Below are 18,611 nucleotides of genomic sequence, written 5' to 3' on the forward strand. Positions count from 1 at the left end.
CCATCTACTAGATGCTGATACATTTTACTGAATAAGTGAAAACCTTGAACTGCTGGTGGCACTAAGGGAAAATTCAGGTACCAAGGTCAGTAGGGTTAATCTTCTGGGCTGAGGGGTTGTCATGGCTAGAAACCTCTATATGCAGATGCCAGTAGGCTGCTGTTAGTATGGTGCCATTTCCAGCCGCATAAGAATTTGAACCTAAATCTGTTTATTGTGTGGCTCATAAAGAATCAAATCACACTGAAAAGTTTTAAATGAATTCTAATAAAACTCTCGTTTCCAAGTCCAGCTTGTAGTCTTTTCAGCCAAGCCTGGAACTTGTTGCTGTGAAAATAGTGTACTTCAGTGGAGTGGTACAGTTTGGCATCTTTCACAGCTGATTAGCCACTTCATCTTGAAGGGGTAATAAATCAAAGACAGCTCATTGAGGTGGGTTTGTATTCAGTATTTGTTGTCTTTTGCTCTGCTGACTTTCACTGATGTTCACTTGTTTAATGATCTTGTTTTATGGGGTACAGTGAACATCAACATATCCAATTGTTAGCTTGTTGACACTGTTTTGATTTTAATCGTTGATGAAAGCAACAGTAAATTTTGTCCTAGCTCTTCTTCATGAAATTGTGTTATTTATTGCCTTGTTTCATCAATGTAAAGAGACTGATGGAAAGATATTTTTCACCGTCTTATCCAGAGTGTCAGACACCACTGGCTTAACAAGGAACATTGAATACCGATTACATAAATCGTAAGTCATAACGTATTGATTATTCCCTTAAAAGAGGATGGGTCATATCACCTTTGAGGCCTGCAGGGCCCTGCATTCCAGAAGGTCCTGGGTAACCGGGAGTGCCACTCCTGCCAGGGTAGCCTGGAGTGCCCATGGAGCCTTTGGGTCCTGAGGCTCCTGGCTCGCCTGCGGGTCCCTTCAAGCTCTGGCATGGTTCACACCTAGCTGGGGGGCCAGGGTCTGGAGTAGTGCTGGGAGTTGATCTGCAGTGCACAGCCATAATGTGCTGAGTAATCCATTTGGATATAGAATATTATGTCAAAACTGAGAGTCTGACCACATAATTCTGTAGACCTAGTCTGACTCAACGATGTACATGTTGGAATAAAGCCTGATATCCGTTCCCTCCACTCTTGTAATATCCGCTATCTGGGCTTGGTGCCATCCCCACGATGGTTGGGATTGATTTAAGAAAGACAAACAAGCCAGAATGTTTTCTCCTATGTAAGAATAAATAGGCGGTGTAGCGTGACATTACTCCAGGGCTGAAACAGTGTTGTGGAGGTCTGGCAATGCGAGACTACTGTAAATATAATCACGCTTTGCCAGACCATCCACACATTGCAGAGCAGAGGAGCATCTGGATACTCCACACAGCATTCTGGGATGGGAGAAAAATGTGCCCTGGTATGTTGGCATGTCTTTAAACCAAGTTTGTACCTTGTAAGGTACATCCTATACATAGTAGTCTTGGGCAGCCTGTGTACTCCATCTAGCCTCTTGCATCCAAATGTAAATGATATTTCTCAAAACCCAAATCTCCCTAAATAGAAATTCCAACTTAACTGAATACATGGACCTGAATACATGATTTTAAGATGTGTGTATACATGCCCCAAAGCATTTAATCAGAATATGACTTGCGCAAAGTGATTCCACCCGCTGTGATGCATCTAATTTGCTGGAAATATGACATAAGAAAAGTAGGGCCACAGACCCATTTTGTTTTGTTACCGCCAAGTTTTAGTCCTTCCCGGTCGCAACGTCAGCTAATGTTACCCCTATGTGGGGCAAACATGCACAGAATGATTAGGCATTAATATTTTCCTATTTAGCAGGTTATCAAAGGTTTACACCACCCCTGTCAACTCAATTGTCGAAAAGGGCCTGATAAGGCCAGTCTCTTCCTATTGAATAGGTTACATGAGGCATTTTTATGCTGAGTAGGCTATTATTCTGATTAGTGGAATATTAGGGTCTATGTAAATACAGCTACTGTCGGGAGTAGCTATGATTAATGGATAAAGGTGATGGAAGCAAGGAGGCATGTTGAAATAGAAAGCAACCATAGTTTGCTTGATTTGCTTTGGGCTGAGGCCAAAGACTGTGGAATGTACCCACTTAATGACTTTCACATTCTCGTCAACAAAGTTAAAAATGAACCAATTATATGTTGGGTATTTAACGTTGTGCTACTTTTTACCGAGAGTTCACCAAATACCCCAGTGTGACCCAATGTGTTGTGATCAGTGCAAATCAAACAAAAGAATTACGTGAAATGTGCAACTTTAGATCTGAGATAACTATTGTTGTGTTGGTGTGTGCTGGGAGTGAATTTTGGGCTTTCGTAACAGACTTCCACAAAGTGACATAAAAACAAACAGGTACTTACTACGCAGAACATCTGTGCAGAGCTTTAGAAGATGTTCATCTGAAGGAGGCTTGCCCTGCAACACACAATTAAACTTTGATTCAGCTGAATCCACTGTGGGACTGAGATTGAGTGTGTGTGGAAATTTCCAGGACCTTCTCAACGCTCCACTCTCTGTCTTCACATAGACCACACACACTGACACCAACACTCCCATTACTCCCAAACATAACTCCCCCAATCCAGGCAGGAAATCACTGACTGTTTCTTTCAGCCCATATTTCTTTCTTTTCTTCTTTTTTTATATGCCAGAGAAGAGCGTCAGGACGAGATATACTCACAGGTTTCCCAGGATATCCTGGTTGGCCTGGTTGGCCTGGAACCCGTCATGACCAGGAAATCCCCTGGGGCCAACAGCACCCATGTGGCCCATGTCCCCTTTCTTTCCTTCAGGCCCCCTGTGGCCAACGTCACCTATCACTCCTGTCTGAAGGAGCAGGAGGGAGGACAGAAAGGTTTAGGTTACAAAAGAAAAAAGGTGAAATTAAAATTTATTTTGTAATATGTTGTCTCATGCATAAAAATGAATTGACTGTTCTCTGAACATTGTCCATCAACACTGCCCAAACATTGCTTAACAACCATAACTAGGCTGGTGTGTTCTTTATTTCCATGTCTTCTACATGGATCATCATGAGTTTATGAACCAGGCTCCTAACATAGCCAAATGTATATTAAACCCTTGTGTTGTCCTCCCAAGTCAAAAACGGACAAAAGGTTGACATTTTTGTCCCTTTTTAAGACTTTTTTTCACTAATTTTGCAATAATTTTTGGAATTCATGGTCAATAACCCTCATTTATACCTATTATTTGAGTTAAAAAAGCAGAAATTAGGAATTATTTTGACTAATAGTTAAGATCAGAGGAACACACAGATGAGTTTCATCAGGAATGAAAGTGATCAATTGTATATGCAAAGAGCGTTGTATGGAATCCAATCCATTTTTTGTGGGAATTTGGTTTCAAAGGAAACCCATATTTCAAATTTTTTAATGGGGTCAAATTTGACCCGAGGACAACAGGAGGGTTCAGACTCATATTACAGGGGTCTTGTTTCAAAAGAAGTCAGCTAAAAACATTGAAACACTGCGTGAAGCTAAGTTAGCTTAATTAGCCAGATAGCTAGAGTTGACCAAATCTGCCTGCGGCAGTCGTCATTTTAGCCGGCAAAAATCAACGGTCTCCAGCTAGAAATGAGAAGCTGCCTTTGTCGACCTGTCTAGAAACAAGCACCCATTGTTTAAAAAGTGAGTATTTTAAGCAGTAAATCTTCCACCTGATCTTTGCAAACTACATGTGCCATGTGAGAATGGGTAGGTGGACAGGTTTAAATGATAAAATTATATTTTTCATTTCAAAGTTTTCTAGTCTGTCATAGTTTTTTTTTGTTACTGATTAAAAATCATGCTAATACAGTGTGAACTTGTGTCAAATGATATCCTACAAATGGTAAAGCATTTGCACAACTGAGGAAGGCTACATCTCCATGAATTGGGATTCTGCAGACAGTACAGTAAGTGTTTGATATTTCAGATGTGTGTGCCTTTAGAAAACAGGGCTTTTGTTATGTATATTTTTGCCCAGGGGGCCAGGCTTGGAGGTATTGGCTCTGTAAGTCTTCTATAGCAGCCATGCAGGCTTGACAGGGCTTCTCACTGTGGTGCAGAATAAGACAGAATGGATTATATCTAATACCACAAGTCTAATTCGACAAACCTCTCCTTTCCTTCCCTGGGTCCCACTTCACCCTGACGGAAGACAGAAAAGAGAACGGGGTGGGTGGGGAAGAAAAGAGAAGAGGGGGAAATAGAGAGATACAGTTACAAACTTCAGCTTACATATCAAAGGCTGAGTTAGCATGTCAGAGGAGCTATACTTGCTGCTCTGCATTGCTGATGCAGAACCATTCTCTTTTCTGTCAAAACCAGTGGCTTACAAAACATTTTAGATTGGTTATTGTAATGCATTCCCTAAAGTTTTAAAAATAAGGCTCTGGATGTGTTCTGCTTCCCTTTAAATACTTCCACTTTTTCATCCACTAGTTCCTCTTTACTGGTAAGTTATTTTAGCAATAGTGCTATAGGAAACAATAAACCAGCGTTCCCTCATTCTGCTTCAAGGAAGTTTTGTCAAGAAAACACATGATCATTGGGAATACTTTTCAAAGAATGTTAATGCCCACAGCACGCTGCTCTGCCCATAGCATGCTTAAAGGCCCCAATTGAACATGCAGACTCAGACACTGGAGATACAAAAGGATGCCATTTATTGGGAATTAAAACATGATGGCACCACCCCTTACTAGTCAAAAATGCAGAAGAAGCTTTGCGGTGCAACGTGGGGAAATTAACAAAGGTTCTGTGTAATGCAACTTTTCAATGAAGCACAGTTTTCTACTTCATCCACCTATTCAAAGAAAGTTAGAAGTAAAGAAGAAGAAAAAGCTAGGGGAAAAAAACGCAGATTTTCTTGTGCATCAGCTTCCCAGTTCTCTACGGATTTTAAGGAGCAACTAGGGCTTGAATGACAAAAACAATCCAAGGAAAAACCACAATAGTAGCAACATCACACACTAATTGGCCCTTTGGAACTCTGTAGGTAAATTACATGGTGGGTTGTTAATTAATGTTTATTTAGTTATCGTAGAATGCTTGAACATCTTTTTTGACTATCAGCAATAATCTGTCCAATATTCAATAAAGACTAAGTTTGGGGATGGATGGAGACACGGGATGCGGGAGGACAGTGGGAGGATGACGGCGGGAGGATGACAGTGGGAGGATGACGATGGGAGGATGACGGTGGGAGGATGAAGGTGGGAGGAGGACAGTGGGAGGATGAAGGTGGGAGGATGACAGTGGGAGGATGACGATGGGCGGATGACGGTGGGAGGATGACGGTGGGAGGATGAAGGTGGGAGGATGAAGGTGGGAGGATGACAGTGGGAGGATGACAGTGGGAGGATGACGATGGGAGTATGAAGGTGGGAGGATGACGATGGGAGGATGACTCCCTTGGGGCGGCTGTGGCTCAGTGGTAGAGCGGTTGCCTGCCAATCGGAAGGTTGGTGGATCGATCCCCGCCCCTGCAGTCATTGTCGAAGTGTCCTTGGGCAAGACACTGAACCCCGAGTTGCCCCCGGTGCTGCGCATCGGAGTGTGAATGTCTATCTGATGAGCAGGTGGCACCTTGTACGGCAGCCCCGGCCACAGTGTATGAATGTGTGTAAATGGTGAATGTTTCCTGTAGATGTAAAAGCGCTTTGAGCAGTTGTTAAGACTGGAAAAGGGCTTTATAAATACAGCACATTTACATTTACATGACGATGGGAGGATGAAGGTGGGAGGATGACGATGGGAGGATGACGGTGGGAGGCTGTGGCGGTGGTTCTTGAGGGCCTGTAGACTCGTTTTCCTTGTCTGGCTAGTTCCCTCGGCGCCGCTCCGCTGGACCGTTCCCTGCAGCAGCAGGTGAAACTTGGGGTCACCAACTGTTTTTTTGGTGAGTTGGAACACCGAGATGGAGATGATGATCTTTGTTGAACTGAAGCAGTTTCTTTGCAAGCTTCTTCAGTGCTTCTTTTGAACTTAGGGATCGGTGTAAGTTTGTTCTAACATGGGCCCACGGGCAGCTTGTGTTAGAGAAGAAGGAATGTCCAATGGGTGTGGCAGTTAGTATTCAAGCAAGTCAGCAGAGCCGAGTATGACACGCAGGATGAAGTAAAAAAGAAGAGGAAGAAAGAGCATGCAAGACTGCTGTTGTCTTTTACTTAAAGGTCTTGGTCCAACGGCAGTGTCAAAAATGACCCTGGCCACCCTTCGTCTTAAATTTTCCTGGCATTAATTTTAAACTAATCTTTCCCTTTTTGATATTAAATATCCCTAGTTTCCATATCAAACTTTACCATTATTAAAACCTAGAGGTATTTAGCTGCATGATGAACACAAATATAGTTAACATTATTACTTACCATTAAAACACAATACAATAGTGTAAACAACAAACCATTGAAAAGCAATCACATTAGCAAGGATGAGGTCACATAATAAAGCATCAAAGCATTCTTTTTATGTGTAGAATGTATCAGAGCACACTCTTCTCACAGCAGGATATTGGTGAGACTCTCCTTTGCTGTTGTTTCAGTGTCCTTTGATCAGTGTCTTTAGATGTATATTAGACTTTCTAGTTGTGTCTACTGGTGCAGTTCCTGACTCTCCAGGACTGTGCCAGTATAAGCAGTCCTAAAGTGGAATTCCTGTCCTGGGGTTGTAACTAAGTTTAACTAGGAGTCTTACCAGAGTCCAGTTCTGGATGAGTTCAGAAACTCACCAAACATAATTTAAAGCTATTTATGCTTTAATGGTCCACATAAACAGCTTCCCAAGCTCTAGGCTCATGGGATGGCCTGCCTCTTTGGGTCACATGGACCCACACTGTGAAGTTGAATATCCACACTAATCACCAACAGCAGCAATTGTGTGCCTAAGTGTTCCCAGAGGCCTTATATCTCTTTGTTGGCCCAATTTCCCCTTTTGTGCCTTTAGTTGCTCTGTCATACTATTCAAGAAGTAACACTTTTCCCTTCAGTATCACTTTTCTGTGATTGTCTGCAACCCCCTGTCTACCCCCTGGTGAGTCTGAATTTTTCTGTGTATCATTAGAATGAACTGTCAACCTTGACTTTTTAGACAGCATGGATGATAAATCCTAGAGATGCTCAAATATGCTTAAATACTATTATCTTCAGTTACAATGCAACTGAGCAAACTCAATCTGCTGATGAGATTGCATTGCCATCTAACACTGCAAAACATGAGCCCACAGATGCAGCTAACATCAGGTTTGTTACAAAGACATTTCAATCTGTAATTATCTCCTAGCAACGCTCACATTGTAGTCTAAGGGCCTTTGCAAAAAACAGAGTTATGCACTGTAATCTGAACGACACTTTCCAGTAGAAGACAAGTGGTAATGACAAGGGAAACCAGGAAAACGGAACACACCCTTTCCCGAACTGCATTACATTTCAGCAGTGACAAACTAGTGATTCACTGATGTATTTAGCCTCAAGAGTGTGTCACAAGGAGGATGGGCTGCTCTCAACCCTGTGGAATTACCGAGTGTGAACATTAAGCTGCATACTGAGAAATACAATCGTTTAATCTGTCTCAAGTGTCACAGACAGGACTACACAACTCTGTCTCCTCATGACGCAATATCGCTACTGCTGTGTGAAAACACAAAAACACACACACCTCTCTGGATTTACTGTCTAAACCCCATCTAGGGACGTGAAGATCGATGCCTCAGTAATCAATACTTATTGATCAATTCTTAAATGTTGCTCATTTGGCATCATTCCTGTCTGAAACGTGTAAATTACCAAGCTTGGCTTGAAAGCTGGAAATTGCAGATCACAGATCGATTCATACCATTATGTTTGCTCATTACCAATTATTGATGAGGATGGTAATCTCAACGTGGATGAACACGTTAAATCAATTATGCAATTTTGCTTCTCTCTCCTTATGAAGCCTTATCTTACCTCGTGAAATTATTCATGAAGAACTTTTCTTTCTCGTCTTTCTACAAGTTTACCCCTCTAACACCCCTCGCTAACTAGCTGGGAACATGCAGAAAACAGAAAACATTTTGACATGTCACGATGGGAAAAGCACAAATAAATAAATAATAAAATCAATTAGCTGCATCAGTTCCAGGGTCCTGGTATTGTTCAAGCTGGCTAACCGTCACGCTGTCATGGCTTACTGGGACACTTGCATAGAACAGAGTCATTGTTAATGTTTTAAATGGCATCAGTATCTGTACATGTATTTGTACCTGTGTAATAACTGTCTTATAACCACGCCTCTTTTGTACTTAGAGTACTTTATGATCTGGCAAAAGGAATTGGTGATTCCTTTTTAAAGAGTTTCAACTGAAATTGAAACTCTCTGACCTGCTGTCTGTCTCTGACCTGCCCTTATGCCTTTACTTTGTCAGATTTGTTTGCACGTTTCAAATGTTATAATTGACAGCTTTAAGTCTGTAAACTGACCATTGATTTTTAGTTAACTGCCTTTGCACCCTGTCTTTGGTAGAAGTGCAACGGATCAAAAAACTCACGGCTCGGTTCGGCTCACGGGCTTGAGTCATAGATCAGATTGATTTTAAGGTCAGCACAATTCACACAGAATTTAAATGATTTATTAAAAACGACCTTTAACAATAATAACTTCTTGAAACAGTAAATTGCTGTTAAATGACAAAAACAGATGAGACAACAGCAATGACCTAGTCACTAGCTTGTGTCTTTTAGCTCATAGGTTCAGCGACAGACTGTTGGACGTCCTCTAAAGTGAAATACCGTCACATTTCACACCGTTTATCTGTCAGCCCTTTAACCGTTAATCCAGCCACTAGCTAGCGGCAACGTTGGGCCAACGGCAACGTTAGGCTAACGACATTGTTAAGCTAACATCATGGCATCATGGCCGTTAGCCATGATTTTTTATGGCTAATGGCAATGTTAGACTAACATCAATGTTACCTGCTGCCAAGTGTACCGTTAGCGTTAACTAGCGTGAGACTCAGCGATGCTTCTGTTGCATTTAAAGTCTGTTTCGGAGCAACGGAGAGCAGCGCAGACATTTGTTTGTGTGTTGAGAGAGAGAGATTTATCAGCTTAACGTTACGTTAATAAACAGCAACAGTAAAAAGGTATTTCACACCATAATTATTATGGTTTAACTTTGCAATATATCCGTGCTTGCACATGCTTTCCCAACTCACGCCAGTTCATGAAATGGTCATGTTATTTTGATTTATTGATTTGTTTACAGGTCACAAATTTTTTGTTGATTTCGTGTACAGGTCACCATTTTTCGAAAGAGACCATTTCACAAACTGCCATGACACTGGGCTGCTCTGGGGGACGCAACAATGGGGAAATGAAATGCCACACGTGGGACGGTGACAACAACTAGCGCCGGGACATGATCCACGGACTCTGTGGCACGCAACTACAGGGAAATGAAACGCCACACGCCAGCCACAACAATAGGACGGTTGTGGTTAGGAAGAGAATAACGCAGAAAAGAACTGCAACACGCGGGACACAATCCCCAGTCTCCGGGGTGAAAGTCCTGTCCACCACCCAGACCAACCTCCCTGCACGGATTTTCAATGCTTCTCGCTACTGTAGTCGTTCTTTGATCATGGCTTCCCATTGAAATACATTACTTTAAAATTTGTAATCAACACGCCAAAGTAACAACATTATCGTGACCTGTACGCCAATCAATAGATTAAATAACGTGACTATTCCACAAACTGTGGACTGGGTTCCAAACCGTGAGTGTCGATCCGTACGGACCACGGATCATCTGTGGTTCGCTACACCACTAGTCTTTGCATTAAGCCAATAATCTGTACCGTGACACTATGATCCTCATATGGTAGTTGAGAGGTTGAGTCTAAACACCAAAGCGAGCTGAAGATTTGCCATGAGGGCAAAGAGACTCTGGAACAACTCTCCTAAACAGATTAGCTCAGTTTAGTCAGTAAACTCGTTCTGTGTCCCTGCTGAAAGTTAACTTTATCAGAATAATTGTACTTGATTTTATATTACCTTACTGTCTGGATCTTTCTTGCTGTTTTATTCCATAATTTTTTATTTTATCTCTTCTCATTTAGTCAGTTTTAGTTTTGTATTGACTTGTTTGCTTGCACTGTTTTCTGTTCAGTCTTTTATTGCATTTTTATGTGTTTTATATGCTGCCTGATTTTAATCGCGTGAAGTACCTTGTAAAGTCACTTTCAGAGAGGTGTTATATTGGTAGAGTTCATTATTATCATATTTATTTTGTGATAAAGTTGTTGTGGTGACTTGTATCAGGGGATTTATGATATTAACTACAGACATACTTTACAAAAAATGAAAACTCAAGTTGTAAATACAAATTAGCTCAAGGTAAGTGAGGACTGGCCAACATATTCTTCCTTATCCTTGTGTCCTTGCAGGGACATTTATTCTTTATAACTGCACACAGACACACAAACACACATTATTAAAACCCAGACTCCCCATTAAACCCATGGAAACATAAGCTTCACTGCCACCCAGTGGAAGTAGTATGACTCTTCACTCACAGGTACACCAGGAGTCCCTGGATCTCCATCTCTGCCTGGCTCCCCCTGCAAAGAGATACATCATGATTAACTGAATGTTTGAATGTGTGTGTGTGTGTGTGTGTGCGTGTGTGTGTGTGTGTGTGTGTGTGTGTGTGTTTGTGAGTGTGTGTGTGTGTGTGTGTGTGTGTGTGTGTGTGTGTGTGTGTGTGTGTGTGTGTGCCCAAAGGTGAGATTGAATGTGTGCAACCGGTGTGGCGATTTTGGTGTGTGTGTTTGCGTTACTGTGTGCTGGTCCATGTCTTCATTCTGTGTGTGTGTGTGTGTGTGGGCGTGCGTGCGCGTGAGAGAGAGAGAGAAGAGAGAGAGAGAGAGAGAGAGAGAGAGAGAGAAAGACAGTGGAGAAAAGGTCATGATTACCACTAGCAGCCAATAAGAGAAACCCACGGAGAGAGGGGATAGGAATTGGCTAGTGGTGACCTTTTACAAACCTGACTTTTTTTCTCATGTGTGGCTGTGCTCTCTGTACTCGGCTCCTCTGGGCTCTTAAAACTCTTTTCCATTAGTGCACATAAAGGAAAGCAACTCAATCAGAGTATTCATCACCCGCTTTGATTGTTCAATTTGTGACTGATGCGGTGTTTACAATGGTAAAAGTACAACAGGACGGGTTCTTGTTGCCCTTTGTGACAGTGAAAAACCAAAAGAGAAATAATGAAGAGAAAATATATTCTTAAAAAACTGTGTATATGTGACTGTATCAGTGTTAACACTGATATTAATTATTGCATTAGTTTGGCTTCTTACACTAGTAGAAGCTGTTGGAGCCTACTCCCACGTGCCTAACCCTAATTAGGCCTACCACTCAGAGGCTGATGGAAATCAGTGCTACTTAAAGAGCCACTAGCAGGTTGACCTTTTTATTACATTCACACTTGACCTTTCCTGAACATGATTATTCGAAAAGTTGATGCAGTAACATCTTCCATTATATCTTGTTTTACAAGATATAATGGAAGGTCATAGCCATATGGGACCAAGGCTGTCGTGTTCACCGTCCCCCCCCAGATGGACGTTGGTTTTGAGTCACTGCGGTCTTTTGTGTCGACATAGAAGACAAAAATAGGAAAAGTGGATGTGTCTCAGGAACGGAGGGTTGTTGCGTGCCAAACCCAGTGTGACCGGCGCATTAAACAGATAGATTGGCCCATTGGTTTATTCTAATTGACACTGGGCTTCAAGACAGAGAATGAAATAATGGAATTGGAATGGAATGCAAGCACAAAAGTGGGTTTAAGAAGCATAAATGTAAAGAGGCATCAAAGGCATTTTTTTTTAAATGGTACATGTATTATCATGACTTCATGCATGAAAAAGCATTTATTCATTCATGTAGTTCTTAATAAACTGCCAGTAATGTACAATGATTAATAGTATCTCATGCGTGACTTAATACAGGAACAATACCTTAATTAATGCATCAATTAAGGTATTTGAATCATCATGATTTCTGATTTAATAATGATGTTCATGTCTTCTTCAAAAAGCTGACCAAGCACAGCAGTGTTATAATCATTGTAAACTACACATAACTTCTCTATTATTTCATCATGTTCGTGATCTTTTAAATAAAGTGCTGACCTGCTCCATCTTCAGCATTGATATGATTAAAGTCATGCATGAAATCATGATAATTAATTTAACATTATTATTAAGTGTTACCAAAAAATTGACCTATTTCTAACTTGTTATTTCATAACACTGAAAAAGATTCCAGTTCCAGTGGCACATTCCACATTCCAGCTTTAACAGTTTCCGCCTGCATCAGCTGGTGAGTCGGCTTTACCAACAATGGGTTGACGCAGTGTTCTATAAAGTACTTGAACGCAATAGTACAAGTATCTTACCAGAAAATGACTTCTTTTAAATGTAAATGGACTGTTCTTGTATAGCGCTTTTCTAGTCAACTACGCAAAGCTCTTTTACATAGTGGCCGAGGCTGCCGTGCAAGGTGCCACCTGCTCATCAGATAAACACTCACACACACATTTACATCATCATCAGGGGCAACTCGGGGTTCAGTGGGGACACTTCAACATAGGACTGCGGGGCCAGAGATCAAACTACCAACCTTTTAAATGTAAATGATTAGTTGGCAACCACTCTACCACTGTTTCACAGCTGCCCCTTTTAGAATATTACTTGAGTAAAAGTCTTAAAGAATCTGATATCTACTGTACTTAAGTATAAAAAGTAATTTTCTGATGTCAAATGGACTTTAGTATTAGAATAAAAAAAAAACACTTTAAACTAAAATTTAAGGACTTGAAATGTCTTAAAAACTACCACATTTTCCTCCGAGGCCTTAATTTTGATTTAGTCAGGTCTAAAAAAGGTTTTAGCCTCGTTCGTTTCCAGAAACGCTGGCCACAGAAAGAAAAGTATCGAGTTGTTGCTTGCAGAGCGGAGCAAAGGCTGTCTATCAGCAGTGATTGTTAGAGTGCACGTCGGAGAATAGTGTGAACACTGGCTTGACGCCACTGTTGATTGCGGTTTGATTCATTCTCAATTCATTTGTATTTTTTAAAACAGGAATGTGTGACTGAACTATTGCCTGTGCATATGACTTTCCAGTAATAGTTTGAAGAAAAAGTACAATACCTGGTGTCCTTTAGAGCCCGTCTCACCTCTGTCCCCCTAAAAATACACATTAGAACATTAAAAAAGTACTGTAATTTCAGGTTTATGTTCTGACAAAAGTAATGCTGCCCTCATGATGACAAAAAAGCCATCATGAGCATTGCTGTCCTGTTGATAACACACAGTAGACCTACTGTACAAAAGAAAATCAAATGCAGCACGTTGAACAGATCATATCATCGGATTAGGATTGCTTGTATTCATGAGTGTGGGCATGCTGCTTTAGAAGTGTGAAGGACAACCTTTAGCACCATTAAAGTTAATCATGTCATCTAAGCAAAAAATGAATAATACATTAACATGTATGTGTTATGTTAAGCTGTCAACATTTATGCAGTACAGTAAATGTGATCCTGACAGCAAAAGCTATAAATTATTCATAAAGTGTCGCCTCTGTTGCCAACTGTAGACTGCATTAAGTCCAAACAAAACCACCCAGGTCATGTTTTTAATTGGTTTGTGTATGCCATTATATGAATTGATTCTCACCTTGTGACCTTTGAACCCTGGCATCCCCATGGCACCCGGCGGCCCTGGAAAACTTGACTCTCCTCTTGAGCCCTGCAGAGGTGAAATGTTACTGTTGTCTGGAAATCAATGGCTGGCATTTAAGAAAAGACAAGGTTCATATGTTGTGATATTCTCAGTTATCTCCTATAACTGGCCATTTATGTCACTCTAGAAAACAATTGTAACCACCCTGTCTTTGTTTGTAATCCAAAAAGGGAGCAGAAAAAAAGGATATATAAAACTTTACACTGTCAGTTTGCAAACATAAAAGTATAGCTCGTAGTGGTAATAGTAGTAGAACTGGTTGGTAGAATGAGAACAAATAGACAATGGTAGCAGAGAGTGTATGTAGAGTGTCAAAAACAGCAACGTAGGTACACAGCTAGAGAGAGGAAAAAGAGAACCTCTACTGGTCTCTACACCTTATACTTTGTTCTGAAGTGACTCAAGAGTTACTGGAGTGTTTTTGACTGAGACGTAAACTTATGTGCTTTCTTGCTGAGAGATAAAGAAGATTTATACCAATGTGCATCAGCTACGGAGCTAGAGCACAACTGTGATTACACTAGCTTAGCATGAAGACCAGAAAGCTCTGGTGAAGGTTCCGTCTAAAGCAGTCTTGTTGGGTTGGTAAATATGGTTGGACTGTATTAGGAATGATGGACATAAGATGGGTGTCTCACTGGGGTGTCAGTCAGAACACAAAGGAGTTGATGCAATTTAATCCAGAACTTTACTTGAGGTGTTGAAGGACAGCTTCGCATTACACAATAGGCTACACTGTTTGTATGTAATGGTTATATGTGTATATAGCTATCTATGTGTATGTGATTAGAAATATATTCGTCTTCATGCGTGTAAGTGTATGTGTGATCTGAAATGAACAAGAACAAACAAGAAATAACATGAATGTTAATTCCCATTATCAAAATACCTGCATTATTTACATTAGTACAGAATAAACTGACATTTCTGTACTATAATGACTAATTCTAATGGCACAACAGTATTTACCAGTGGAATGCAATACAACAGTGCCACCTAGTGGCCCACTGAATTAACATTAGACTGCCCGAAAGGGCACTGGAATTTTCCACTAATGTGGCCACTAATCTAATTACAAATGCGCCACATCTTACACATAGCATACATCGTCGGGAACAGGTCTAATAAGGCAAAAAGGATGTCTAAATTCTAATAGGTCAGATATAACCAGGTTACAGTTTAAGTAGATACCAACATTAATCACAAACTCACTTTTCAGCAAAGACGCACACATCACACACACAGCTGTTCTCCCTCTCGCTCCGCTGCGTATCTATCTTGAGGTAAAGGCTGGAAATGTAAATACTGATGCATGCACACGGGCACGGTCTTTCCAACAAAGCCACCCCCAAATTTGTGTCCAAGTTTGTGCCATGGCAAGGCCACCTAGGGTCCATCTTGATCATCGGGTATCATTGTCTTGGCCTTGGACCTAAGGTAGCACAATCAGGCAGGTGATAGGTTGGGTGTAAACTCTTTATCTGCACTTCCACAGTCCTCACTCGGTCATCAGGGCCTGGAAAGACCTTGGTCACCTTTCCTATTGGCCATAGTGAGGGAGGCACATGGTGGTTGATTAGCATCACTATTGTACTGACCTCGACGTCTGGAGAAGGATTCCCTTTGGTCTGCAGCCCAAGCAGGTAATGTTAGATGAATGCTGTCCAGAAATTGTCTGCCAACACTTGGGAATGTCTCCATCTCCTCTTGCCCAACAGTTCAGATTACGGATAAACATCTTGGGGTAATGAGCCATCCGGCAACTAGGCATTATCGGATCAGGAGCTGTCAGGTTTGTGGAAACATATCCAAGGGGCTTAGTTTAGAATCGCCTCAATCTCTATAAGGACAGTCTTGAGGACTTCCTCTGTGACAGAGTCTGATCCAAGCTTAGTGTGAAGTGTTGTCTTAAGTGAATGGATCTCTCTCTCTCCCTCGCTCTGCGAAAATGTGGGGCAGCAGGAGGGTTGAAATGGAAACTGATCTGCTGCTTGGTAAGGTTTTGTTGCAGGTCAGGGCTATGTTACTTGTAGGCCTCTTAAAGTTCAGTTTCTCCCCCACAGAAGTTAGGACCTTGGTCATTGTATAACTCTGCAGGCTTACCATGACGTGCAATGAACCTTCAAAGAGCCATGACGAAAGCGTCACTATCAATGGAGGTAAGGATCTCCAGATGCACGGCTCTTGTAGTAAGGCATTTAAACAAGTTTCCCCTCCTCTTTTCATTATGGCGCCCCACATTGATCAGGAAGGGGTCATAGCCATCCATTCCACATGATTGAAATGCTGGTTTGAACAACCTTAGGCAAGGAGGTGGAAGGGCCATAATTTTCTGACAGGCTGGCTTAAATCTCTACCTACGGCATTCTCAATATATCCGTTGGTGTTTTCGCACAGACTCTCTGCCTCTTAGGATCCAGAATTCCCGGGATCCAGGACAATGGGGTGCACTGTGTAAGGGTCAAGATCCTTTAATGTGTCTTAAGCAGCCTCCAACTCGAATGAGCTGGGTGGTCCTGTCAGACTCAGGAGAAAAGGCAAATTAGTCGGCTGTTAGGATGAACCGGTTTGGCTTGTTTCAGGAGTTGGTAGTCTTCAGAAAAATTATCCATCTTTGCCTCTTCTCAGCACTAGAAGCTCTGCTTCTTGGAAGGTGCTTGCAGAGGGAGGACCTGTCAGACCAGCCGCCCCATTAAGCCATTTACGTTTTTCTCCAAGCAAATCATTGAGCCTCTTTCCTCTGGTTAGATCATCTGCAGGGTTCCTGGAGTCTACATATCTCCATGACTTAAAATCAGTCAACTCCTTAATCTCTGCCACCCTAGCACCCACAAAGTGGCAGAACTGGGATTGCAACCAATGGTATGGTACCTGTATTGTCAGCATGATCTCCTTCAAGAGAAGTTTCCCCAGCCATGCTCCAGTTAGCACCGCACATAGCTCTGGTCGGGACACCAATTGTTGTTTCCGTGGGGCAACACGGGAGCTGGCAATGAGAAAGGCTACATGTACAGTACATCAACACCAGAAGCTGTTAAACTGTGGTATACTACAGACCCGTATGCTTTCTCTGAGGCATCAGAGAAGATGTGGACATCATGTGTCATCTGAGGTACTGAAGGTTGGCTTCCAAGTCTCTCCAGGCTTGCAGGAGGTATTCAGGGAGTTTAGGATCATCCCAGTCCCAACATTTGTCTGAAAGCTATTGGACAATCACCTTTGACCTGGTGGTGAAAGGTAGGAGGACACTCAAGGGGTCATACACCAAAACCCAATAGATGTTTCTCATTGTAGAAGCACTGTACGAGACAGGTCGATGTTGGAAGCCTAGGGCATCAGTGTCGCAAGACCAGCTTAGGCTCAAGGTGGATTTCTTTACTACAGCTTTGTCCTGGGAGAACCATAGCTCCAGTTTGGCAGATCGGGCATCTGAAGGGATGGGACTTACAATGTCTGTCTCATTGCTGGCCCATTGCAGGATGTTGAAACCTTCAGATGCTAGAGGGTCCTGTAACGTGTTGAGCAGGTGTCGTGATTCCTGCGCAGATGTAAAGCTCTGTAGACAGTTGTCTACATAAAAGCATTTCTCCACAGAGAACATCACATCTTCCTCTAGTGTGCTGTGCATGGCAGCAACCATTCATTGAGATTGAGACCTTAATACTAGAAAGAGCAGTTGACGACTATATGATCTTTACCATTGTGATTGACCATATGGTGTGGAATGTACCAACTCTCTTCAGTGGTGGAGGTCTCAGGGAAAGTTTGACAACAGCATTGGCAGTCACCAGCTTCTCACTGTGCAGCCTGATGTGTACGTGCGCAACGTCAACAGCGATGATTGGTCTGGTGATGCACTGACTGAGATAATGGTCATCTTTGTTGCAGTATGGGCAGAAGGCTTTTAATTCTGCTTGCTTCTTGGCTGACTGTGGTGGCTTAGAAGAGGCCGCTACATTGATCTGATTCTCCACAACCTCATTAGTCCCATGCAGTATGGTGGTGTAACGAGCTGTTGATTTGACCTTATGCTTCCGATATTGTCTTTGCCCTCATCTCTGCTGCTGCTTTGACACCATGCTTCATAATGGAGCCACTCTAAAAGATCAACAAGAGTTTACAGAGTCCCAGGACGGGGACCCATCCATCGACTGAACTCTGACCTCATCTCTGCTTACTCAGAAGTTGCTCCACATGTGACCCACAGCTTAGTTCTGCTTCACCTTGTGGGCCCAGAGTGTTGAGAATGCCTACAAGAGCTATTAATTGCAAAGCAAATCTTTCGAAAGCCTCTATGTCTCCCCACCGAATATCTGAGGAATCCATCACCTGAGCTATCTTATTGAGAGGCTGGCCATACCTCTCATTCAGAGTAGCCATAGTGTTGGTATAGGGGAAAGGAAGATTGGAGGGAGGAACGGAGGAAGGGAGAAAGCACTGGATTTTCATAGTATTGCTTTTTTGAGAGGGATGATACTGGGGCCAAGGTACCGGTCTGGATGTTGTATAAAGTATAAAGTACTTGAAAGCAATACTTGTAAAAGTACAAGTATCTTACCAGAAAAGATTTTTGTTTCTGGTAAGATAAGTTAAAGTCTCCTTTTAGAATATGACTTGAGTAAAAGTCTTAAAGTATGTTATATTTACTGTACTTAAGTAGCAAAAGTAATTTTCTAATATTAGATTAGATGGTACCTAATTCTGATGAGTAAAAGTATTTACACTACTAGTATTTACACTAGTACTTTATAACGTTGTCATCGGGGTGGTCATCGTCTATGACA

The 18,611-nt window shown here is 41.9% G+C and overlaps 1 protein-coding gene and 1 long non-coding RNA gene across 2 annotated transcripts in view; both read right to left on the reverse strand.

The window, feature by feature from the left end:
* Positions 1 to 957: 957 nt before the first annotated feature.
* On the reverse strand, positions 958 to 2,766 carry LOC116674868 (uncharacterized). The gene is made up of 3 exons (XR_004328225.1): positions 2,723 to 2,766; positions 2,403 to 2,457; positions 958 to 993 (listed from the first exon to the last, which is right to left on the reverse strand). It is a non-coding gene; the product is annotated as an uncharacterized LOC116674868 (long non-coding RNA).
* A 3,214-nt stretch (positions 2,767 to 5,980) lies between these two features.
* LOC116674867 (collagen alpha-1(I) chain) overlaps positions 5,981 to 18,611 on the reverse strand; it is a 28,158-nt gene continuing 15,527 nt past the window's right edge. The window contains exons 6-9 of the mRNA XM_032507076.1: positions 13,762 to 13,833; positions 13,234 to 13,269; positions 10,594 to 10,638; positions 5,981 to 6,073 (exon numbers count right to left, since the gene is read on the reverse strand). Of these exons, the coding sequence (XP_032362967.1) occupies positions 6,053 to 6,073; positions 10,594 to 10,638; positions 13,234 to 13,269; positions 13,762 to 13,833 (174 nt within the window). The 3' untranslated portion in view covers positions 5,981 to 6,052. The remainder of the gene's footprint in view (positions 6,074 to 10,593; positions 10,639 to 13,233; positions 13,270 to 13,761; positions 13,834 to 18,611) is intronic.

The sequence above is a fragment of the Etheostoma spectabile genome, unplaced genomic scaffold, assembly GCF_008692095.1.
Source record: "Etheostoma spectabile isolate EspeVRDwgs_2016 unplaced genomic scaffold, UIUC_Espe_1.0 scaffold00001222, whole genome shotgun sequence".
Taxonomy (NCBI): domain Eukaryota; kingdom Metazoa; phylum Chordata; class Actinopteri; order Perciformes; family Percidae; genus Etheostoma; species Etheostoma spectabile.